At 55.0% G+C, this 23,901-nt stretch overlaps 2 protein-coding genes across 4 annotated transcripts in view; one reads left to right on the top strand and one right to left on the bottom strand.

Annotated features, from left to right (window-relative positions):
- The window catches only part of DHX8 (DEAH-box helicase 8), a 32,068-nt gene extending 27,503 nt beyond the window's left edge, over positions 1-4,565 (top strand). The window contains exons 20-23 of the mRNA XM_007093781.2: positions 10-138; positions 319-515; positions 975-1,154; positions 1,888-4,565. Of these exons, the coding sequence (XP_007093843.1) occupies positions 10-138; positions 319-515; positions 975-1,154; positions 1,888-2,107 (726 nt within the window). The 3' untranslated portion in view covers positions 2,108-4,565. The remainder of the gene's footprint in view (positions 1-9; positions 139-318; positions 516-974; positions 1,155-1,887) is intronic.
- Positions 4,566-6,065: 1,500 nt separating this feature from the next.
- On the bottom strand, positions 6,066-21,388 carry ETV4 (ETS variant transcription factor 4). 3 transcript variants are annotated; one of them, XM_042967366.1, is made up of 13 exons: positions 21,328-21,388; positions 20,599-20,709; positions 20,324-20,417; positions 20,053-20,100; positions 12,926-12,979; positions 11,602-11,728; positions 11,018-11,161; positions 10,471-10,739; positions 8,452-8,526; positions 8,228-8,296; positions 7,899-8,071; positions 7,549-7,650; positions 6,066-7,182 (listed from the first exon to the last, which is right to left on the bottom strand). In XM_042967366.1, the coding sequence occupies exons 2-13, from the start codon at positions 20,656-20,658 to the stop codon at positions 6,958-6,960; spliced, it is 1,440 nt and encodes a 479-aa protein (XP_042823300.1). In that variant the 5' UTR covers positions 20,659-20,709; positions 21,328-21,388; the 3' UTR covers positions 6,066-6,957. The 3 variants fall into 3 exon arrangements, with proteins under 3 accessions (XP_042823300.1, XP_042823299.1, XP_042823301.1); XM_042967365.1 differs by having other exon boundaries at positions 11,018-11,179; XM_042967367.1 differs by lacking the exons at positions 10,471-10,739; positions 11,018-11,161; positions 11,602-11,728; ... (3 more) ...; positions 20,599-20,709; positions 21,328-21,388 and adding an exon at positions 8,866-8,972.
- Positions 21,389-23,901: the final 2,513 nt, after the last annotated feature.

Below are 23,901 nucleotides of genomic sequence, written 5' to 3' on the forward strand. Positions count from 1 at the left end.
TCCCTCTAGATGGCAGAATTCCCTCTGGAGCCAATGCTGTGCAAAATGCTGATCATGTCTGTGCATCTGGGCTGCAGTGAGGAAATGCTGACCATTGTGTCCATGCTGTCTGTGCAGAATGTCTTCTACAGGCCCAAGGTAGGGAGTTCAGACTCAAATTCAGGTAGGGGTGTGGTGAAGGTGGGTAAAATCAGCCTGTTGCCACTGAAGTGCTTACAGTGGACACTTAACAGGGTCACATAGGGCTCCCTGGAACTGCTGGGTGATTACTTAGAAGCTGTTGGACAGAAAACGATCCTCTATCCCACTTCTTGGCAGGATAAACAAGCCCTTGCAGATCAAAAGAAAGCTAAATTCCACCAGACCGAAGGGGACCACCTCACCCTACTGGCTGTGTACAACTCCTGGAAGAACAACAAGTTCTCCAACCCCTGGTGCTATGAGAACTTCATCCAGGCTCGTTCGCTGCGTCGGGCCCAGGATATTCGCAAGCAGATGTTAGGCATAATGGACAGGTAACATCTGGCGACTTTTCCCCATGTGTGAATTCAACCTGCTTGACCGTCATGTCTGTTGATCTCTAAATGCACCTGAGAGAAGTTACAGGCTCCTCACATAAGCTTTTTCCTCCAGCTTTTCCATCTTTGTTATACCTCTCTCCAAGCAAGGGTGCAGCTGAGAATCACTTCAGAAAGTTCCTAAGAGGTTGATTTATTAGTTGTTGAAAAATGCTTAGTTTACAGGCATCTGGGACATTATTGGTAGAGTTGAATAAGATCTCTGGCTCTTACTGTATCCATCTTGCCCACTGTGGAGCTGTGCCTGTGGTACCTTTAGGTACCTCTTCCAGAGGGGAACCCCAGACTCTGGGGACCCATGGTGGGGGTGTTGGGCACCATCATTCTGGAAGACAGAACCTCTGAATGCAAGGTAGTCTCCCATCTTTATCTTCCCTTGATTTATTGCCCTGCTAGACACAAGCTGGATGTGGTCTCCTGTGGCAAGTCCACAGTCCGAGTGCAAAAGGCCATCTGCAGTGGATTCTTCCGGAATGCTGCCAAGAAAGACCCTCAGGAGGGCTACCGGACACTGATTGACCAACAGGTGGTCTACATCCACCCTTCCAGTGCTCTCTTCAATAGACAGCCAGAATGGTAGGTGGGCAGGGGCAGGGCCAGGGTCTGGGGGCAGTTGTAGACAGAAAGAACCTGTAAATTCTACTGCCATGTTACATTTAGGTGTTCGCCCAACCCAGCACGTTCTCCTCCGACATTGCTTCTGTTTCTAGAACAGTGGAAGCCTGAAGTGGGCACAGTATCCGGCCTATTCAAGAGAAATAAAATCATAGGGGTGAGAGGGAAGGCGGATTTTAGAGATTGTCTAATGAGGTGGTTTAAACAAGTTTTTTACGTAACATTTTTAAAAAATGGGACTCTTACCCACCCTAATATCAAACTGATAAGAAACCACGGTGCTGCCTTGCAGGGAGGATCGGAGATGCAGATTCTTGCTGCGTGGCCTTCCCCAGTCCCTGTGGCAGCCCCCGAGGCTCCTCTTCAGGGCCCCAGAGTCTGTGTAGACAGCCTGAAAAACCACCCTCACGCTCCACAGAGCAGGGAACCAGGTCCAGAGAAGGGCTGTGTTTGGCTTCGTGTCACTTAACCAGTTAGGGCCAGAGCCTCCTGACAGCTTTCTCGTGGGTAGAGGTGTGCAGGCTCCTCAGTACTGGGGTGTGGCTGTCGTAAACAGAGACTGCAGTCCCCTGAGGGTTCAGGCAGGGGAGTTAAGAGGGTAAAACTCAAGCTCAGCTGAGGCCCACAGGGGACCACGGTGACTGGAGTGGAGCCTGGATGGGAGGCTTGAGCCTGATCTCTGTGCCCCACTCAGGGTGGTGTATCACGAGCTGGTACTGACCACGAAGGAGTACATGCGTGAGGTCACCACTATCGACCCCAGGTGGCTTGTGGAATTTGCTCCAGCCTTCTTCAAGGTCTCCGACCCGACCAAGCTAAGCAAGCAGAAGAAGCAGCAGCGTCTTGAACCCTTGTACAACCGCTACGAGGAACCCAACGCGTGGAGAATATCCCGGGCCTTCCGACGGCGCTGAGAGGTGACACTTCTCTGTCTGCCTCTCCTGCAGAGGGGGCCCAGGGCTTGGACTCCCTTTTATTGATGCAAAGCTGGTCCTGAGGATGCAGCCGTCCAGTGACTGAGTATCTTCACGGGGCATTTTCTAAACTTGATTCTTATTTCTTCCCCGGTGGTCAAAATAGAAACAGGGATTTACGCCCGGTTTGACCAGAGCCCCCAGCCCTGACCGCCTCGAGGCAGTGTGGCCAGCTGGGGCTCGCAGCCAGTATGGGAGTACATGGCATCATCTCCACAAAACGGGCAACGCGTGGAGCCCTAGGATGGGAAAACGGAGTTGCGAGCATCTGACGCCCAGACGTAGTGAGGGCCCTGACGCCCGAGCTGGGACTCTGGAGGAAGGGGCCGTGGAGCTCACTGACAGTGTTGGCCCCACTTCTGCCCCTGCCCAGCCCCTGTACTCTCGCTTAACCTCTTGGAAATATTTATTTTCTTAAGGAAACATAAATGGTTTTCTGTGGCCATTTCTTCTAGCTGAAAGGCTAGGATATTGGCCTGGGCCCAGGGTGGGGAGATTTGTGGCTTTGGTGCACATGGTGGAGAGTCCCCTGTAACCAGAGCTTGGGGCCTCTTTGGGCTCGGAGGTGACGCATAGCCCAAGCCTGCAGTCGTATCTCTTGACACCCGCACGAGCCCGGTGTGGCTGCACACGGTCCCATGATTAACCACATCCACTGCCCCAGTCTGGGCGCCTGAGTGGTTACAGATGCAGCATGTGGAATCCAGAAGGCTCTCCTGGCTCCCTCCGCTGCACACCACACAATGTGCAGCGTGTCCTTTTCCCTTTTGAAACATGCAAGGGACGTCACAGCTTTTGTTTTGTTTGTTTTTTGTTTTTATTCCCCCTCCCCCCGCCCAGGTCCTCGATGGGCTTTAACAAAGGGTTTTTATGGTCAAAGCCTCTCGTCCCCCCACCACAAACAGAAAACCCACCGAACCCCTTTCAGAGTCAGCTTGCTGTTGCCGAGTGGGTTTCTTGTAGCATTTGGTTGGGGAATAGCCATCTCCCAGCGCCCCTGTCATGGCTCCCAAGGAAGCTCTTGACTTTGAAGGACATCCCACAGACGCTGCCAGGCCAGGTTGTTTCCAGAGCTTCTGGAAAGCTGGTCTGGATGTGGAGCTTGTAGGGAAGCCCCTGGGGGGTTGGACACCTCGTATAGAACTACTGACTTGTCCACCAGATGCTGAGTTTATGACATTCTAGGATGTGAAAGAACGTAAGCTGTTGTTGGGCGGCAAACTGACCACCCTAAAGACGATTCAGAGAGAATCCAGCAGAGAAGAGCACAGGCCAGGGAGTCTGCTGACTGAGATCCCCACCCCTTCTTTGAGTTGAGTGAGCGCCTCCAATTCTGTTTGCTCCTGGGAAGCCCTGGCCAGTAATTAAGGGCAGGGGATCTTTGTGTGTTCACCTTTAAGGCCCTACGGGGAGAGAGAGGCAGGGATGTACAGAGGAGGAGGCCGAGAGCAAAGCAGGGGCTGGGCACCCAGCTCCCCAGTCTCTAAGAACTCCCTCCGGGCTTGGCAGCCTGCCTGCCCCAGCTGAGCGCCCAGCACCAAAGACATTGGCACCTAGGAGATGGTTATGGCCCTGAGGGCAGGGTGGGGAGGTTTGGGATTGAAGCTGAGGTTGAGAAGGACATGTTCCACAGGCAAAGGTGAGAGACAGCAGGGCTAGCCATCTCCTGTGGGTTAGGTGAGCAAAGGACCCTGGCTCTGTGGGTGTTCCTTAAACAACTGTCCCAAGAGCTGTCTCTCTGCTATGTCAAGGTGGTTGATGTCTGACCTTCCGACTGGCCATCAGGAAACAGCATGTCGGCAGCATCGCTGAGCCTGCTCAGAGGGAGATGGGCCAGATTGGGAAGAACTTGCCTGCTGCTCCCACACAATGGGGCCCTTGTTTCTCTTCCTCGAAACAATATTTCCCGAGATTGAGTGACAGGTCAGGAGAGGATGTGGGTCTCCTGCAGGGAGCTGGAATCTTCTAGGCCATTCACCCCACCCCGCAGGAGCCTAGCTCAGGGATTTCCTGCCCCTGTGCACGTGCTGAGTCTGTGCTTGCGTACGTGGGGGGGACCATCCCCGTGGGGCTCGTGTAAACTCTACCGCTGGGTCAGGCTCCTCGGTCTAGGGTTCACCTTCATCCAGTCCGGAGCTTGATTTCCCCTGGTGGTTGCTAGAAGCTGCCTCCTCTAAGCAGTGGCCCTCCAAGGTTAAGGATTTGAACAAAGAGCTGTGAGGAGTGACTTGTTAATAAACATTTCAGAGGGTAGAGGTCAGGCTGTGGACACCGTTTCTCACCCAAATCTGTCACTCCTATACACATACTCGGGACCTCAGGGTTTCCATGGACTTCTACACCTTCCTACCATGAGAGCCTGGTTTTAATATGGAATTAAATAACATGCATTTTTTTTTATGAAGATTCTTTTTTTAATGTTTATTTTTGAGAGAGGGAGAGAGTGCAAGGAAGGGAGGAGACAGAGAGAGAGGAAGACACGGGATCTGAAACAGGCTCCAGGCTCTGAGCTGTCAGCACAGAGCCTGACGTGGGGCTCAGCTCAAACTCACGAACCGTGAGATCATGACCTGAGTCAAAGTCAGGCGCTTAACCGACTGAGCCACCCAGGTGCCCCTACATTATATGTATTTTTAAAAAACGTATATTTTTAAAAACTTGTGTTTTATTTAAAAAGAAAATGTTTTAATGTTTATTCTTTTTGAGAGAGAGAGAGAGAGTGTGAGTGGAGAGGGGCAGAGGGGGAGACACAGAATCTGAAGCAGGCTCCAGACTCTGAGCCGTCAGCACAGAGCCCGACGCGGGGCTCGAACTCCCAAACCGTGAGATTGTGACCTGAGCTGATCGGATGCCTAACTGACTGAGCTACCCAGGTGCCCCTAAAACTTGTATCTTAAAAGTTTATATGGGGCGCCTGGGTGGCTCAGTCGGTTAAGCGTCCGACTTCAGCTCAGTTCACGATCTTGCGGTCCGTGAGTTCGAGCCCCGTGTCAGGCTCTGGGCTGATGGCCCAGAGCCTGGAGCCTGCTTCCGATTCTGTGTCTCCCTCTCTCTCTGCCCCTCCCCCGTTCATGCTCCGTCTCACTCTGTCTCAAAAATAAATAAACGTTAAAAAAAAAAAAGTTTCTGTTCCCTTGCTCTAAATTATAAAAGTTGTTTTTGGTTTCTAGGAAGAACAGTAATGTTGCTTTTTATTTGTGCATAGTGGCTGACCAGCACCCTTCCTTTGAGGGCTCGGGGACTGGGGACCCAGGCTGTTCAAGCCTTAAGGAGGGCTGGGCCAGCGCAGCCTTGGCGCTGCAGTTCTGGTTTACCTGAAGAGTACATTTTCGCCAGAGCCTGGATCCTGGGAAGCCGTTTCCACAGGGCCTGGGTCTAGAACCTTCCATTCTGCCCCCTCGCACCTCGAGGGGTATCAGGTCTACTCCCTCCAGGTGTCACCACTTTCTCAGCCTTGCCTCTCCCAGCACCCACAGAGAACAGCCCCAGGATTCTGGGCAAGGGGCACGTGTTTTCTGCTCCCCTTTCCCTGAAGATGTAGTGTCTTTTCCTCCACAGGCCAGCATGCAGGGCCTGCTCTGGCCTTTCCCTACACCCTCTTGCCCGGGTGCCTTTCTTCTCTCTCCTTTCTCCAGACCCTCTCCATACAAACTCTTGTCCCCATTTTCAGCAAAAACCAACCTGGAGCCACTGCAGGAGGGAGGGACACACAGTTGAGGTGTAGACATGGGTAGCATGGCCATGGGAAGGGCATCATAGAACCCACAGGCCAAAGCCTGCCTGAGGAAGCCCCGGGAGGGCCTCCAAGCTCAGTAGCCCGATCTGGCCCCTGCCCGGGCAGGGAGACGCCTGGTGGCCAGGGGTCACCAGGCCAGATTATAAAAGTACCCTTCAACCATTCTTCCAGGACCCGGACACAATAATCGTGGGAGGAGGAGAGGCCAGGTAACACTGAGCCCATTTTTCAGAGGAAAAGAATCGGAGGTGAACTGTCTTCTCCCAGATCCATAAGGGAAGTAACGTGTCAGGGCCAGGCCCCAAACTCTGATCGTCTGCCCCAAAGCTGGGGCTCTTTCCAACCCCAATTCTTCTCCCATGGTGGCAAAGAGGACACAGGATGCTAAGGAGAAGCAGGGGCCTTTATTGGGGTCTGGCAGATGTGGTGGAGGTGGGGGTGGAATCCCAGGCCCGGGGCCTAGGAAAAGGCAGAGAAGAGGCAAAGGGCCCTAGGAGCAGGAACCCAGCCCTCCCTGCCTCCACCCTGCAGCCCCTCCCCCACCTCAGGTTCCTTACTCCAGCCTCCCCCTGCCTCTGGGAACACAGCACCAAGAATGGACAAGCAGGACCCTCCAGGGCCACCGCTTGGAGCGGAGTGCAGGATCCAGACTTCTGTCTGCCCACAGTGGGAGATCTGGGGAGCTCAATGCACCCTTCTCCACTAGGATAAAGTGGGAACGCACCTTCTGTCCCCCAGAACAGAGCAGACTCTTTTCTCTGTGATGGGGGGAGAGGAGTGAAGCTTGGGCCTCGACGTAGAACCTGGGAAGAGGCTGGAGGTGACATCCCCAGAGGAGCTTCTAGACCCCACCTTTGCACTTGCAGGGTCTCCGCTTTTCCTTCCCATCAACTCTGGTGAGCGGTTCAGAGTCTGGGCAGGGGCAACTGGTGGGCCAACGGGGATCTGCTCCAAAGACATCTGCGGGCTTCAGAGTGAGGGTTTCCCCAACACCAAATTCATCTATATGTACACAGGGCAGCACCCACCGGCAGTAGGGGAGCAGCGGCCAGGGCTAGTAAGAGTAGCCACCCTTGGGGCCAAAGGGCTGGGCAGGGCCAGCCAGCTCTGGGAGGTAGGCAGGGCTCTCGTCCAAGTGGGACAAAGGGACTGTGTCCTCCTCACTGACTGGCCGGTCAAACTCGGCCTTGAGGGCTGGACGCTGATTGTCCGGGAAGGCCAGGGAGAAGAGGGCCTCAGGCTCACACACAAACTTGTACACGTAGCGCTCACCAGCCACCTGTGGGAAGAGAGGGGCTGGGTGGGCCTAGCTCTCCCTCCAGGTGAGTGTGGGTTGGGGGACGCAGCCCTGGGCCAGGTCCCAGCAGGTGCGTGGGGCACATCTCTCCCGTGCCGGCTCCTCCGAGAAGCCAGCTCCCCACAGAGTTCCCATTCTCCAATCTCAATGTCTCCACACTTTGGGCTTTCCACTTACTGTTTGAGCACTTTTTTGGGGAGAGGGAAATCTTGTCCACAGTTTCTCATTCCCTCTGTCCGGTTCATCATCGGCTCCCACCAACTTGCTGAGAAATGCTCCCCTGCCCCCATCACCTTCCCACAGTTACTGCCTCTCACCCGCCCCGGCCCTGGGGCCTCGGCCCCTCACCTTCTGCATGATGCCTTTTTCATAGTAGTATCGGAGCGAGCGGCTCAGTTTGTCGTAGTTCATGGCCGGCCGGTTTTTCTGGATGCCCCAGAGCCTGGCAACCTGGGGACGGGACAGAGGTTTGGGATGCTGGTGCTGGCTCAGCAGACAAAAACGGGGGGCAGGTCAGAAAGAGCACCTGAGATTCTTCGTGCAAAACAGAAGCTGGCCCTGCAGACCAAGCAGCAGCCCACAGACCCAGGTTTGACAAGAATTCAGGTCAGGGGAGGCATGTGCCGCATTCCCAGATCCTGTTATCTCCAGCACCCAGAGATGTTGGGAGGAGAGGTGGGGACATCTGGGAGGCCCACCTCCTCGGGCTCTATTAGTTTGAACTCCATCCCCCGGCCAGTCCAGGCGATGAAGTGGGCATTCGTTGGGTCATCCAGCAGGGCCACCAGAAATTGCCACAGTTGCAAGGCGCCCCTGCGCTGGTAGGGCGGTCCCTCTCGGAACGCTCCGACCCCTTCCTGCTTGATGTCTCCTGGGGAACACAGAAAGCAGGTGTCAGGTTTGTGCCTCCTGGTCCCCCAAGTAACCCCATCTCCCCTCCCCAGCGGTATTGTGATTCTCGGGGTGGGGGGTGGGGACACAGAAGGCAAGGGTAAGACCCTGGCCCTTTTGTAGTCACTTCTCTGACCTTCAAATTTCTCAGGGACAACACAGACATCATCTGGGAATGGTCGAAGAGGTTTCTCATAGCCATAACCTTGAGGAGGAAGTTGGGGGTCACTCAGATCTGGGGGCTCATCGATATGAGCCTCCAGAGAGTCCAGAGGGACTCCTGCACAGGAGACCCTCCCCGACAGCATGACTCCCTCCTCCACCTTGGAGGGCTTGGCGGAGAGGAGGGGGCTGCCTTACCCATGGCCCCGTCGCCTGGAGAGTGTCCGGAGAAACCCTCCGTGTGAAGATACATTGATGCACACCCAGGGACATCTGGGAGGGGAGGAGAGAAGAAAGGGTGATGTTACAGGTGGCTGCGGTGGGGGCAGCAGTCCTACTCACATTCGAGAACTCCTTCCTGCCAGCCTGCTTTCCGGTTCTTTTCCCAGCTGCCTGCCAACCACCAAATCCCAAGGCAAGTTCACCCAGAGGGGGCACAAGGCTTGAAACTCTCAGCTTGAAGTTTGGGCCAGAGGGCATGGCCGGCAGCAGCTGGGCCTGGCAAACTGTTGCACAAGGCCCAAGATTCCAGGGAACAGCTGTTTCCTGTGAGTTTAGGGGGAGGAGGAAGGGGAGGGATGAACCTCCGGGGAAAGGGTTCAGTGTCCATACCTAAGACTCCCTTGGAATGGGCTAACCTCCGGTCAGCAGGTTGGGTTTCTAGCTGTGTGTGTGTGTGTGAGAGAGAGAGAGAGAGAGAGAGAGAGCGCGAGCACACTGAGCATGTGTTTAGGGAGGGAGGAAACGGAGGTCAGGGGCTGGGGGAAGACCAGCAGGTAGGTAGGGAAGGAGAGGGGGAGAGGGAGAGAGAGGGAGAGGGGGAGAGGGAGGAAGGGGGGAGAGCGAGAGCACGCCAGAAGCCAGAATGTATCTGTATCTGGGGACAAGGCAGTGGGCACTGGGCCGTGTTTTTTTCATTTCTGACAGCAGAGCATATTCACTCCCTTTTCATTCTACTCCCTAGGATGGAAATATCCCTACTCCACCTGGAGGAGGCGGCTGTGTGAAGCCACCCGTTCAAGTCCCAGCCCCTTCCCGCCCTACCCCCTCCACTCCCACCTATGAATGAGATGGTGAAACCCGACACCTCCGGGAGGAGGCGGGAGGGTGGGCTCATTCATGCCTCCATTTTGTGAATGGAATTCCTGACTCCATTGAGAGGAAGCTGAAGGGGGAGGGGCAGGAGTTCAAGGGCATGTAACCAGATCTCCTCCGGTCTACATCCTTTGAAGGTCAGCAGCGAGAGCGTTTCCCTCCTCCTTCCTCCACCTCACTGCCTGGTGAGGCTCAGCTAATGCCCCGGGTTTGAGGAGAGGCGGGCCTTTCTGGTTCTCACTGGGGTAGCCCTGGATTGGGGAGCGGGGGGGAGTTGTGGTTCATCCCCCTACCCCTGAAAGACTGGACATCAGGAAAAGGGAAATTCGAAAGCTCGAGCCAGCTCTGCGCCTACTCGAACCTCAGTATTTATTTTTCTCATACAAGCTGGCAGATGAATTCAAATTTGGGGATGGCAACAGTGGAACAGAAACCAAGGTTTTCTGGGTCCCTCCTAAATGAGAAAGGCCCTCCCTTCGGGACTTGAGGCTTTGAATTCCAGCTGTTTATGAATGTGGCTGAGCGTATCTCACTCCTGTCCACAGCCAGGCGGAACTAGCAGTCCTATTTCGGTATCCGGCCCCATCAACCCGGAGGCCCCAACAAGAAGGTGGAAACCACACAGTCACCCCGCGTTCCAGTTGGGAACTGAGCCTGGCTAGCTGCGGGTTCATGTTTCTCTTCATTCAAATCCGTTTATGTGTTTCGGATTCTGTGGGGACTGGGACACATCCTATTCATCACTGTGTCTTCCAGGGCCACAAGCCCACACTCCAGGCCGGTAAGGTCATTATAACCTCAAACCCTTGCTGAAGAGAAACAGGAAGAAAGGCTTCCTAGGAAGTCACAAGCTGCCTGAGGGCAAGGACCTGCAAACCACTCATCTTTTATCTGAGTACAAGTTTGCTGACTGGAAAATGACAATTGTTTTGAACCTCCATTAAAAAAAAGCGAGTGGTTGGGTGGGTTGGAGGTAGGCACTGGTAAATGGGCGTGGGGGTGGGTGGGGAAAACACTCGGGAGACATTCTGGGTCTAGTGGAACCGTCCATTTGATCACGTGCCACCCTCCCCGGCGATCCCCCCCAAACTCCTCCTCCCCCTCCCCGGGAGCATTTCTTACCAGAGTCGTAGGTGAAGTCCGTCTGCTCCTGTTTGATCACCACCCCCGCCCCTGGGTACCTGTGCCCGCTGACTCCACCCTGGCCCACTGGCGGCTGGCCCGCCTGTTCGTACAGGGGGTCAAGGTATTCCTGCTTGAAGGTCTGCTGGGGGTAGGGTGGGCAGGGCTCCGACAGCTGGTGTGGGTAGGGGGCCGGGAGGGGTTCCCGGCCCCCTCCCTGGGAGGATGTGAGGGGGTGGCAAATATCCAAGGGTTGCTGGAAGACAGAGCTGGGTGTGGTTGGAGGGAGAAGGAAGAAGAGATTAATTTGAGCCGTGCTGGGTCCTCGCGCCGGCCACCCCCAGAGCTTGCAGAGTGGGCTCAGGTGTGTGTGTGTGTGTGTGTGTGTGTGTGTGTCAGGGTTGGGGGTGGGGCGTCGACATCCCTTCTTCCCTACCTCCCCCCACGCCAGGTCTCTTAAGGGCAGGTGGAGAACACTCAGGGATTGAGGAAGAACTGGTGAGGCCCGGGCCCCCAGGTTCTGTGCGTCTCCTGGCCTCCTCCTTACCTATGCTCCCCGACGTACCCATGGCCAGGGTGGGGCTGGGAGGTGCCGGAGGATCTCAGGAAACTCCGTTGTTCTGCCCGGGAGAAGGGCTGCAGGGGCGACTGTCCAGGGGCACCGGGGGCGGGGGACTTGATGGCGATTTGTCTAGGGGGGTCATAGGCACTGGAGTTGAGGGGGAGATGGGGGTGAGGGGGCAGAGAAGCTGGGCGAGCATCTTTGAACCCTTTATCCCCCGGGAAGTGAGTCACAGGGATCAGGGGAGGAGGACGAGTAGAAGGTGCTGGGAAAGGCCCGGGCCCCAAGCGAACTCTTTTTCTCCTTTTGTGAATCCTGAGAATGCCTCTCCCCTGGGTGGGCCGGTGGCTTCCTCGGGTGGAAGGGCTCTGCCCAGGCCTTGACACACACATCCCTTGAACCCCCTTGCTGCGTTCTTCCTCCCGTCAACTCAGAGGAAATCCTGAGCCGTGGGGCTCCCCTTACAGGGGCTCAGAAATCCTTTCTGTGGTCTATGTGGCAGTGCATCTGCCGCCTTTCGCCCTCCCTCCCCCATCCCGGCCCTTCACCAGGGCCAGGCTGGGGCTTACCTGGAATAAAGGCACTGCTCGCCATGGTGGTAGGGGAGTGGCAGCTTCCTGCTGCAGGACAGGGCCGGGTCTGTGCGGGGACTCTGGGGCTCCTTCTTGATCCTGGTGGGGGGGCTGTGGAAAGCTACTGCAGGGGTGAGGGGTGGGGGTGGGGGCAGAACAAGGCCAGAGCGGGTCATAGAAGAGGCCAGAAGAGCTCCCGACACCTTCTGCTCTTTGACGGCCAGCTGGGTGACCTGTGCAGACTCAGCCCCTCTCTGGGTCTTAGTTTTCAGAGACTCACGGTCAGACAGTTGGGCTGTTGACGCCATGTCTAGCTTTATACGTCGGGCTGATGTCCAATATTAACCAAAGAAACTGTCCAAAATCCAACATTTACTACAACCCCAACCCCCAAAAAAACACCTTTGTAGGACTGAGCACCTCCAACCCATGGCCTGTGGTTTGCCTGAGCGCCCTGGAAAATTCCAAGGGAGAGAGATGTTTTCTTATTTGGTGCTCTAAAGAATCTTTCTTTTCCCGGTTGAGGTTGGATATTAGCCTACTTGCACGTCAGCTGACCAACATTAAACACATGGTCCTGATTCTCTGTGAAGACTAGTCTCTCCTGTGGCCCCCGCTGGGTCTGCAAACCCCAGCCACCAGGCCGCGCAGCACATTTGGTTCCAAGTCTGCTGAGCGCGAGGGTCTGTCTTCCTGCGTGGAGCCAAATGCCTGTGACTGACTGTTCCCTGTTTTCCATTATATGTGTCCTTACTGCATTTTATCAAAGACAGTTGAGACCGGAGTATCTGACAGTAAATCGGGGCTTCTCAACAGGGCACTATTGACCTTTGGGCCAGATCATTCTTGTTGTGGGGGGCCGTCCTGAGCATTACGGGGTGTTCAGCAGCACCTCTGGCCTCCCTACCCACTAGATGCCTGTAGCACCCCACCCTCGGTTGTGACAACCCCAAACATCTACAGACGTTGCCCCGTGTCTCCTCGGGGGCAAAATTGCTCCTGGGTGCGTGAAAGTAACTGAGAAAAGTAGAACCGGACCCTGCTGAGCTGGCCCAAGCCCCACATTTCGGAAACTGGGAACTGGGGGATCAGAGAGATGAAGTTCGCACGTCCCACAGCCAGGATGCAGAAAGCCCCGATTTAGACCAAGGGCCTCATCTCCCAGTTACTGAGTCCTGGAGTCCAAACCTAAGAATGGGGAGCCCTGTTCTCCCTTTCCTTTAGGAGGGAACAAGTTCATCTTTTGTGATTCTCTATCCCTATGACTCATTTCCTGCCCTCCCCTACTCCCCACTCCCTTGACCCAGGGCCCTCCACTCACAGTTTTCTGAATGGAAATCAGGAACGAACTGCTCATCACTGTCTGGTACCTGGGCTGCAGAGAGAGAGGTCAGAGGTGAGTCTGGGTGGGGCCCCCCCCATGGCAGTCCCCAGGAGACACCATTGCGGTGGCCTTGCAGATTAGCACCAGCCCAAGGGGAAAACAGCCTTCCTAGGACGCAAGGCAACCCCACCCCAGGTCCTAGCGCCCTCCATCTCTACGCTCCATTAAGACCCTGGAGGGCAGGCTGCAAGTTCCCAGAACCTGTCTGAGCAGATTCCAGAGTCTTTTCCTGGATGCTTTGTATTCATTCCCTCCATTTTCCTGAAGTGAAGGCAGCCCTGCCCCTCCCAGATCTCCCAGCAGAGTCACATCTGGGAGGGGCAGGCATTGCAGGATATCCTAATGAACCTAGAATAACATGGGGAGATTCTGTAGCTGGGCCGGGCCCTGGAATCTGTGTTTTATACAACCTCCCGGGTGAAATCTAGAACCTGGGGAAGAAGATGGAATAGAGGAAGGGTGGTGGTTCAAGAGAGGTGCATAAGAGGACAGTGGGAGAGGAAGTGGCTGGGGACACGGGCAGGTCCCCTTGTCTCCCGTCTGCAGCGTGCAGCTAGGAGAGGAAGGTTTCCGAGCTTGGAGGTCTGAGAAGCACTCCCAGGGTGCCAGCATGGGTGGCACTGGGTTTGGGAGTTAGGCAGCAACAGAACAGCAGTTCATCCATGATCTCCAACCTGGATATTCCAGCTTTAATTTCTAGTGCTTACCCTGGCCTCTCCAACACCTTCAGGAGGGAATATAGCAGAGTCCCTCCCCTGACCCCAGAATCTTTGCCCCTCTCTCAAGAATAGTCAAAACAGAAGTGGGAAGGGGTAGACACCAAGAAGAACTCCCGGATACTCCAGGAAGAGAGTGGCTTGAAAGTGACGTGGTGGTGGAAGCCAAGGAAGGAGACTGCTCTCAGAGTGGACAAGGAGGAAAGTGACGGAGAAGGCAACCAGATCGAGAACGGCTGGGAAGGACGAAGGGCAGGAGGAGACGGCTGGAGAATACCTCCACTCCCAGCCCTGCACACACACACCCCAGCCTCTAGGCTTCCCAGTCAGCAGAGGCTCCATGGTTTCTTCCTGGGATTTCAGCCAGAGCCTCTATATTGGAACTCCCTGCTTCCGTGCTTACCTCCTACAGCAGGTGCCACACAGCTGTCAGAGTGGTCTTTCTGCAATAGAAGGCCCCTCCCTTTTCTCCTTGCTTAAAGCGGGGACCCCAGAGTCTTCTTCTCAGCAGGCCTCTGATGCCCCACATGGTCTGGCCTGCTTACCTGTCCGACCTGCCTCTCCTTGTCCTTCGTCTCCAGAGCTCTTCATTCCTCTTCCCCAAACCTTTGCCTGCCTGTATTTTTTTTTTCCTGGCCACTGAAGTCCTAGCTGTCACTTGGTCACTTCCTCAGACGTCTTCTCTGACCACCCACACCGAAGTGGTCCCTCTTGGCTACCCATCGCTTCCCTTGTTTATTTTTGCCCTCGCATGTACAGCTACGTGCATGTATCTTATTAATTTACTTGCATCTCTTTAATTCATTTACTTTTATGGGTTTGTTGTCTACCTTCTCCACCTGAAAGTTAAGCTCCCTGAGGGCAGGGGCGTTTGCTTTCTCTGTCTTCCTGATACCCCAGCATCTGGAAAATGGGGTCTGGCTAAGAATAGATGCTCAATGCATTATTTGTGGACTATGTGAATAAACATACCACGATCCCATCCCCAGGCTGGTGGGAGCTGACACTGTGGACTGGGGAGCAAGAGTGGCAGAGATCCTAACAAATCAGCTCTTTCCTCTCCCTGAGGACATCCCCCTTCCCACACACAGGCTAACTTTAATAAAGGCAAGTCCTCCCTCCAGAGAAAGCACATCTCACAAGGGATGCTTTAGGCTGTGATCAATTGCCCGGCAGGAGGATTCTTCCCCAACTTGCTTTGAATATCAGATGTGCCAAGTACTTCAAGGTACGTTTATGGATAATTGACATCTTGACAGAGGGACTGGACTGAAGGGTTTAAGAATCAGAAGCCACCAGCAGCTAAAGAAGGACTCCCGAGAAGTCAGCGGGAAACTATTCCAAAGTGATCAAATAAATGAGTAGGACACGAAGTCCCCTGGCAAAAACACACAGGCAGCATCTATCTATTCAGAAGCACAGCTGAGGCACGAAGGCAACCATCCCCCAAACTGACCCAAATCAAGAATCCCCAGGGCATTAAAAGTACATATCCCTGGGGCGCCTGGGTGGCTCAGTTCAGCTGGGGTCATGATCCCAGGGTTGTGGGATCAAGCTCCGCGTCGGGCTCCACACTGAGTGTAGAGCCTGCTTGAGATTCTCTCTCTCTCCCTCTGCCCCTCATCCCTGCTCTCTCTAGCTGAAGTAAATACAATGAAAAAAAGAAAAAGAAGAAAGAGTACACATTCCTGGGGCCCCTGGCTGGCTCACTAGGTAGGTGGAGCATGCGACTCTTCGAGCCCCACGTTGGGTGTAAAGTTTGCTTAAACATGCACACACTCCCGGTCCCCACCCCTGGAGAATCTAATTCCATAGGCAGGGTTGAAGCCCAGGCACCTGTACTTTTAAGAAGCATCCCTGGTGGCCCATAAGAACAGGCAGGTTTGAGGGGCGCCTCACGGTCATGAGATCAAGCCCCTCTTTGAGTGTCCACACTGAGTGTGGAGCCTGCTTGAAATTCTCTCCCCGGCCTCCCCTGCGCGCGCTCGCTCTCTCTCGCTCTCTCTCTCTCTCTCTCTCTCTCTCAAAAAAAAAAAAAAAAAAAAAGTCAGGTTTGGGAAACACGAGATAAAAGGAAGGAGCAAACCTTGCTCTGGGGCGCAAGGGCCAAGTTCATCCCCGATGTGCCCTCTGGCCCAGCCACGGGCGATACCCCCCAAATTGGCAGGATGGGGGTGATGGAGCAGGATAAGCAACCTTCCCATCCCTGCTACCTAGGCAAGGAGGGAGGGTCCCCAGGGCAGGGGAGGTGCAGAGCGTGGGGGAGGCTGACGCATTCTGGGCCCCCTTTGGGGCTTCATTACCTGCCAGTTTCCATTGAGGTAATGGGCTGGGGGCATCTCCTGCTGGCGTCACAGGCCAGTCACAGGCCAGTTCACATGACTCTAGAGAGCCCTAGGGGTCATCCTGCCTTCCCTCCCGCCTCAGGCCCCCGAGGTTTGACCCCAATGTCCACTCCGCAGCAGTCCCCGGGGAGGCCCCTCCTCCCAGCACACAGCCCCTCCTCCCAAAGAGAGGCCATCCTCTTCCCAGGGCCAGGAGAAATCAGCCAAGGCAAAAATGGGCTGTGATGTGAACCCCAGTCTCTGCTTGGCTCCTGCCCAGAACACTGGCTTCTCAAACCAAAAGGATAGGAGAGGGGCCTCAATCAGAGACTGTCCACAAGGATAGAAATAGGAACAGGAACACCGAGCCCCGAGTTCCTGGAGAGCAGGAGAATTTCTAATTACCGTGTTTGGTCTTGAGTGTATGCCATTTTATTTATTTGTTGACTTGGCTGAGTTTTGGCTGCCGAGCTAGTGTGCCAGGGTCTACCCCCAACTCCATCCTGGCACTAAGGTGGAGTTTATCTGCCCGGGGACATGGCAGATGATTACGGAGGGGGTGGAAAAAGTGCCACGCCAGCATAATGCCCAGAAAGAGAGAATTTTGGGGATCATCCCTCCAATATGGGGGTCAGTAGAAGAGAAGGGGCTTGGAAGCCTCCCAGGCTGGGCTCCAAGAGAAGCAGGTTAAAATAGCCAAGCAGCTTAAGCTCACCCCAGGTTAGCCACCTACCTACACCATATACGCCCCATCATCTTCTCCCCTTCCTGGGGCCCCATCACAGGGTGAAGGGGCCTCTTCAGGAGTTCCAGTAGAAGTAGGGGGAGGCATTCTCCAGGGCTTCTGCTCCACCGTGTCACCACTGGCCTTGTCGCTCACCCTTACCCTGCCCCCACCCTGGTAGCCTCTGTACTGGAAGGAACCAGTTCTCTATCTATGGAGGGACATTTGTCCCCAAGAGCCTTCTGGAAGGGGAGGAGACAGAAAGATGTCGAAGGAGGCATTGTAGCTAGGAAAAACTGGGGGAGGGGATTAACCCCATCTTGCTCCACGGACACGCTGAGGCACCAGCGTGCAAGCACACAGATTCACACACACCCTAATTCCTTTTACTATACGGCAGCACACGGGTGAAACACATCTTCCGTGCACACCCTTCACACACTAGGGTCTCTTTTTCGGCTTGCAAAAACGATGGGGGAAAACCAAAGGGCAAAGGGACTGGAGAACTTGGAGGAAGATTTGGGAGCCGTAAACCTTCTGAAAAGGGGAGCACAGACCCACCCCTTTAAGAACCTCATAAAAGCTATGGATCTTCTCTTCCTAGAAAAATCCACATTGCTTTGTGTATGGTGCACCCCTAACGATTTTACACAGTATCAGAGGGCTTAAGGACCCCTGCAACCTATCCACACAGATTCTGCAAATCCACAGACTCTACATTATAGACCCCAGCCTCATACAAAGGACATACGTGGCCCAGACTCAATGTTCCTTAATACCAAACAGAACAAAGTCATTGTCCCTGAGGGTTCCGGAAGGCTTCCGACAAGCCCAGAAAGGAACCTTCGACCAGAAGCAGCACATTTTTTACCATAACCAGGCACAGCTTGGGCTCAGCCTGCCCGAACCTGGGTTTCCCTACAGCAGCCTGATCCTTTCTCTAGCAACTCAACAGATACCCAAAAACAGACACACCCTCTTAGCCTTACTTCAAACCGCCCCCCCCCACCATCCCCGGCCACTGTCTAGAAAAACCTCAAACCCAAAGATGTCTAAGTTGTCTCTACAGAGCCCCACTCACACTCACCCCTAAATAAGCCCGGACGCCAGACTGAACCCACAACCACATCCTCTCGGACCCAGCCTGGCATCCCCTGAATTCTTCACAGCCCCACCCACACTACTAGGACTCACCGCATCTCTCCAAATTGGGGCTTAAAAAAAAAATCAAACTTGCCGAAGGGGAGGTTGGGCTCCGGGTCCCACTCCTCCTGGTGCACCCCACCACTGGCAAGTTTCCAAAGAAGCTAGACCCCTCCCTACCACCCCAAAGCTCCCCCCTGGGCTTCGGGAGTCACTGACCTGGTGGGAAGAGGCAGGAGAGGAGGCTGGGGTGGTGCTGGGATGGTGCAGGGGGACAAGGCCCCGGCAGCTGCATCTGTCTCCGCAGAGAGAGTGAGGAGCCAGTGGCCTCAGCATCCCCCTCTCAGGCCTGGCCATCCATCGCCAGCTGGGAACCTGAGCTGCTCCCTCAGAAGGAAGGAGAGGGAACCAAGGAGATCCCCACCCCCACCTCCCCACCCACTGGATTTAAATGTACAGGGACTCCCAGGGCAGCAGCATTGAAACACACACACTCGCCCTCACACTGACACATGCACAGTCTCTAGACCCCCCACCGCCAAGGGGTGGGGCTTCCAAGGTTGAGAGAACGTTTTCCTTCCCTTCCCATTCCAGAACCAGGCACAAATGGACCAGCTGCTGCCAAAATGCCCACCTCCGAGTCTGCCCTTAAATCACAGCCCTGGGAGCTGCCCACTGTGGGGAGCACAGGGACCCTCCGCTGACAGACAAGAAGCCTGGCAAGCCAGACAGAAATCAGGCATTGGGAAAGGAAGTCTTTGAGAGACTGTGGAAACTGACACCCCTGCGTTCTTCAGCTCCAGCCCAGCTCCGGAACCTCGGGAGGAGGATGGGCCGACAGGGCATACTCTGACTGTCACTCAGGGCTGGGCACATGGGGCTTGCAGTTGGGAGAAGATGTGTATAATACCCCAGATCCGTGTGTAATACCCCAGATCCCTCCAGCACCCATGCAGCCATTGGCCACAAATTCTACAAAACGTCCTGAGTGTTTGCTCCATGCTAAATAGTCGTTCCATTAATACACATATTTTGGGGATACCACGGTAGTCAAGACAGAGAGTCTCACTCCAAGGATCCAGTCAGGGGTCTTTCCCTTTTATCTGAAGGTTTTAAAGATGGTTCCAGAGGAGCTGGGTTTGAGCTTTAAAAATCACCAGATACCCAGGTGGAAGGATGGCGAGATCTTAAAGGAAAGCCCTTAGAAAGGGGTTCCCAGTGGGCAGTGGTTTCTTGGTTTCCAGAGTGTTAAAATAAAAGGACCCTAAGATGGGGGTATTAACCCTTCCCTTTCAGAGACGGTCTAAATACCATAAGGCTTCTACCTGCAACCCCACCAGCGACACCCTGAGGCTCCACCAAAACACACCAGTGGATCCAACCAGAAAACACTCGGAACCCACCTCCCTACCCGGAGAAGGCCCAGCTCCTGACCCCTCCCCAGCCAGCTCGCAGCTAACCCCTCCGCAAACACCCCAGCCAAAGCAGGGGGAATTTGCCTAGGGCAGAGGTATTCAGGAGGGAAGGAGGAGGGAGGATCACATGCCATCAGAATTACAATCAAGGCTGTTTGGGGGGGAAGCCCTGGGCCCTCTCTGCCAAAGTGCCGCAAAAAGGAATTATTTAAACTTTTGTTGTGCTTTTGGCTCAGACAGTAAATTGTTTAGCATTGGGGGTTGGAAAGAGGAGAAACCAAGGGGGGTGAAAATCAATGTTTTGGCAACTCCAGCACATAGGTTACATATTAATTGCTCTTTCTCCCCACCCTCCTGTCTCTTATCCGCCCCCCACCCCCAACACACCAACACACACCTTGGCCTGGTGTCTGCTGCTTAACCAACTTTGCAAATGAAAATTTCTACCAGGAAAACGGGCCTGGGGCCAAGTTCCATTCAAATAAGCAAATACCCCACACAATGGTCTGATTCATCCCCAGGCCTAGTTACACAAGCCTGGCTCAGGGCAGAGAAAATAAATATCAATATAAGTGTCCACACTGGGCGCTGGGGAGAGCGGGGAGTAGGAACTGGGGGCGGGGTGGGGGGGGGGTCTTGGAGATCTCCTTGAGGCGGGGAGAGAGAAGTGGGTTAGGTTGGAATACCAATTCCAGAGAATTCCTCACCCCAATAATAGAGAAAAGGTCACAAAACTACTCACCTTCAGCGAGCCACGTCTCCTGGAAGTGACTGAGATCCTGGAAGAGATCTGAGGGGTGAATAATGGAATTGGAGAAGGTGAGGTGGAGGTGATGGTGAGAGGGAGGGAGCCCTAGCAAGCCGGGTGGCCCTCCCCCCTTGGTGGTAGGGGCCCAAGAATGATCAGAATCCCTTGGAGGGGACTCCTTTGGGGAACGAGGCGGGGGCTCCGGGATCGGCCCTCTGGGTGTGCGAGGTGGGGAGGGTCACGATTTGTCTCTCCGGCTCTTTACCTTCGGAGTCGGGGGGCGGCAGGGAGCCCGGGTCCATGAGCTTTCCCTGCGGGACCATCAGCGCTTCGCGCAAGCTCCCATTTCCGGGCGATTTCTGCGGAGAAGGGGAAGAATGCCCCCGAGTCACCCCGAGGCCGCGGGGCCTGGGGGGCGGGGCTGGGGTCCCGGGGTGACACAGGGGCCGGTCAGCGCTGGACCGCCTTGGGGTCTCGGGGAAGGGGCTGTGGGGCGGGGTGCGGGGCGGGGGCGGGCGTGGAGGCCGGCGCGGCGCTCACGCTGCAGAAGGTGTAGGGCACTTGCTGGTCCAAGTATCCGCCTTTCATCCTCCGCTCCATCCGGCCGCTCCCTCCGGCCGCACGGCCAGGGCCCCGCGCGGGGGCAGAGACCTGGGGGCGGGGGGGCTGCGTTCGCACACCGTCCTGGGAAGGCATTGGGTGGGGGTGGGTAAGGGCAGCAGGGAGGGGCAGTCCCGAGGCTCTAGGTCCGACAGCAAAACTTCTCCGACTCACTCAGGCAATGGGGAGGTTTCCGCCTGCCGAGCTGAGCGCCGCCACCACTCCCCCTCCCGCCAAAGGAGGTCCCACCTGCTCCTGGGAGCCAGGCTCGGCGTTTCGGCTGCTTTCTGCAGCCCTGCTCTGCCCAAGCTCGGTTACATAAGACGTGTGTGTGTGTGTGTGTGTGTGTGCGCTCGCGCGCGGAGGAGCGGGCGAGGCGCTCACCATTCGCACGCCCACACCTCCCGCGCCCCCTCCAACCCGGAATCCCAGCGCCTCCCACCCCTTGCCCTAGAATCTGCGGAGGCGGCAGTTGAAGAGTGCAGCGTGTGTTGGAGATGGGGCGAGGAGTCACAGACGCTCTCCCTCCCTCCCCCTCCCGCAGCCTCACCTGAGGCCCGGGCGTCTGTCTTGGAGCCCCGGGGGCTCGAGAGCTTGCCCCGGGGCCGCACGGAGGGCCGCGGGGCTAGGCCGGAGCGAGGCAACCCCGGCCCTGGGTTCCCCGCGCACCCGCTTGTTTTCCGGGCGCCGCCGACAGTTGTGAGCCCGGGGGAGCCGCTGATTGGTGCATTTCCTTTGCCTCGGCCTCGACTCTCTCTCCAACCCCCACACCCCCACCCCGTTCCCTTTGTTTCATTGACTTTTGTGAATGAAACCCCAGGGCCGGGCACGCCCGCCAATCCGGAGACTCGCCCGGCCGAGCAGTGGGGGGCGGAGTTTCCCAGACGCGGGGGCCAATCAGGACGCAGGGGCTGGCTCCCGGCTTCATTCACGGCCTGGGCTCCCATTCATAAAAAAATAAACTCCTCAGCGGCCGGAGTTCATTCATAAAGAGCTGAGAGAAAAGGAGCTAAGCGAAGGACACGAAGGCTTCACCGAGGGGTTGAGCGGTGTCCCTGGGTGTGAAGCTCAGCGAGCTCCTCGGGCTGGCCCGGCTGGCGTCTGCACACGTCTCTGCATCTGCGTGTACGTGGGAGTGTGAACATGCCTGTGTGTGCGCGCCCTGCGGGGAGGCGAGCGGACTTGTGCCCAGAGGAACAGTAATGACTAGCATTTATGAAGCACTTCGCTTCCACGTGCTCATTTCATTCCCATAACCTGGCGAAGTGCTTCTATTGTTTCCATTTGACAGAGATTGAGAATGAAAACTCAGTGAGGGTGGTGACTTGGCCGCGGTCACTCAGCACAGCTGGGGTTTACAGCCCCCAACCCCCCACATTCTCCTGTACAGCCCTTTGAGGCCACAGTTAAATGAATTAAGCTTTGTGACAACAACTGATACACAGTAGGCCCTCAATAAATGTAAGTTAGCATGGAATCCAGGCTCTTCCTCAAGGGTCTGCTCTTCAGAGCTGTTCTGTGACCTACTTTCTGTTGATTGCAGTAGAAACCAGAGGCCCCAGCGTGGACTTCGGAGAGTGCAGTTTCTCTGAGCTACCTTTCCCCTTACCCTGAGAGCAAACATAGAGTCTTAGGGAGAAAAGCCTCAAGGTATCTGAGAACCTGGGGGTAGGACTGGTTTCAGTCTAGCCAAAAAGCTGGTCATAGGCTCTGTTCCCTCAATCATTCACCAATTCATTCAATAAACATTTATTGTGCCAGACATAGTGCTGGGTGTCAGGTAGGCAGCTGTGACCAAGACACCTGATAAGAGCAGGGCTGTTTAGGCTATAGCCATGGGGGCACACAGGACATGAAGTCACCCAGGCCTTCTTTCAGAGACAATCTCTGGGTCTACAGAGCATACATTCCTTTAAGGAGTGACTGAGGGACGCCTGGTGGCTCAGTCGGTGTCAGACTTGGGCTCAGGTCATGATCTCACCTCTCCTGAGTTCCAGCCCCGCGTCGTCAGGCTCTGTGCTGACAGCTCCAAGCTTAGAGCCTGTTTCAGATTCTGTGTCTCTGCCCCTTGCCTGCTCATACTCTCTCTCTCTCTCTCTCTCTCAAAAATATACACATTAAAAAAAAAAAAAAAAAAGAGGAGTGCCTGATTTTGCCCCTTGCCTATTTGTGATATATAGAAGAGACTAGTTGAACCCCAGGCCAGTTGGGGCTGCTTTCAAAATTCATCTAACCTGGGGTGCCTGGCTGGCTCAGGAGGTAGAGCAATGGGGCTCTTGATCTCTGGGTTGTGAGTTCGAGCCCCATGCCGGTGGTAGCGTTTATTTAAAACAAACCACAAAATTCATCTAATTTAACACCCCCACTTTACAAGTGAGGCAATGGAGTTTCAGAGAAGGAAGTGATACCTGTAAGCTCTATCAGCTGGTCAGGGTTAGAACTCGGACTAGAACGCCAAACCTCTAGCACCCAGGACTATTTATTTTATTTAGTGCTCATTCCAGGAGATCATTGTGGGCAAATGAAAATAAACTTCTCTCTTTTCTCCAAGCAACCATTCTTTAAAATGTTTTTTTTCTTACATTTATTTATTTTTTGAGAGACAGAGAGACAGAGCACAAGTTGTGGAGGGGCAGAGAGAGAAGGAGACACAGACTCCGAAGCAGGTTCCAGGCTCCGAGCTGTCAGCACAGAACCTGACACGGGGCTCGAACTCACAAACCATGTGATCATGACCTGAGCCAAAGTCAGACGCCCAACCAATGGAGCCACCCAGGCGCCCCACAAGCAACCATCCTTTAAAGCTCATGTTTCTTGCCCCTCTCCTCCAGGAAGCCTTACAGATAACTGAGTCTTAAGGACCCCACAACATTCCTGCCTATATCTCTGTTGTAGATGCCTTTCCTTCTGCCTCATTGGTGTAGTCATCCTTATGTATGGAGAGCTCTCCAGGTCCTGAGGACCCAGGTCTCATTTGCCTCTTAGAATCTTCCCCCAGCCTGTTTCATGCTTGTGAGAGTCCCGTGAAATACTAGTTCTGTGAATAGGTGCAATAAAGACCAAACTAATCGAGCTTAGTAGGTTTCCCTGCCCCAAGAAGGAGAGACAAGCCCAAGCAAATCCCAGCTTTGGGCTGGATGGAACCAGCTTAGGGAGGAGTTTGTGTCTCAGGGCCAAAAGAAGTGGGGGAGGAGGACAGAGGATTCTTCCTGGAAGGCAGCTCTGATGTGGTCTCCATGACAA

This window comes from Panthera tigris, chromosome E1 (assembly GCF_018350195.1).
Source record: "Panthera tigris isolate Pti1 chromosome E1, P.tigris_Pti1_mat1.1, whole genome shotgun sequence".
NCBI lineage: Eukaryota > Metazoa > Chordata > Mammalia > Carnivora > Felidae > Panthera > Panthera tigris.

Excerpts from the sequence above, each read along its gene's own strand:
- ETV4 (XM_042967365.1), bottom strand. The coding sequence starts at position 20,658 with ATGGAGCGGAGGATGAAAGGCGGATACTTGGACCAGCAAGTGCCCTAC. Across the intron at positions 20,418-20,598 it reads TGCCCTACACCTTCTGCAGC|AAATCGCCCGGAAATGGGAG; the intron begins GTGAGCGCCGCG and ends CCTTCTCCGCAG. Across the intron at positions 12,980-20,052 it reads GGAGACGTGGCTCGCTGAAG|CCCAGGTACCAGACAGTGAT; the intron begins GTGAGTAGTTTT and ends CTCTCTCTGCAG.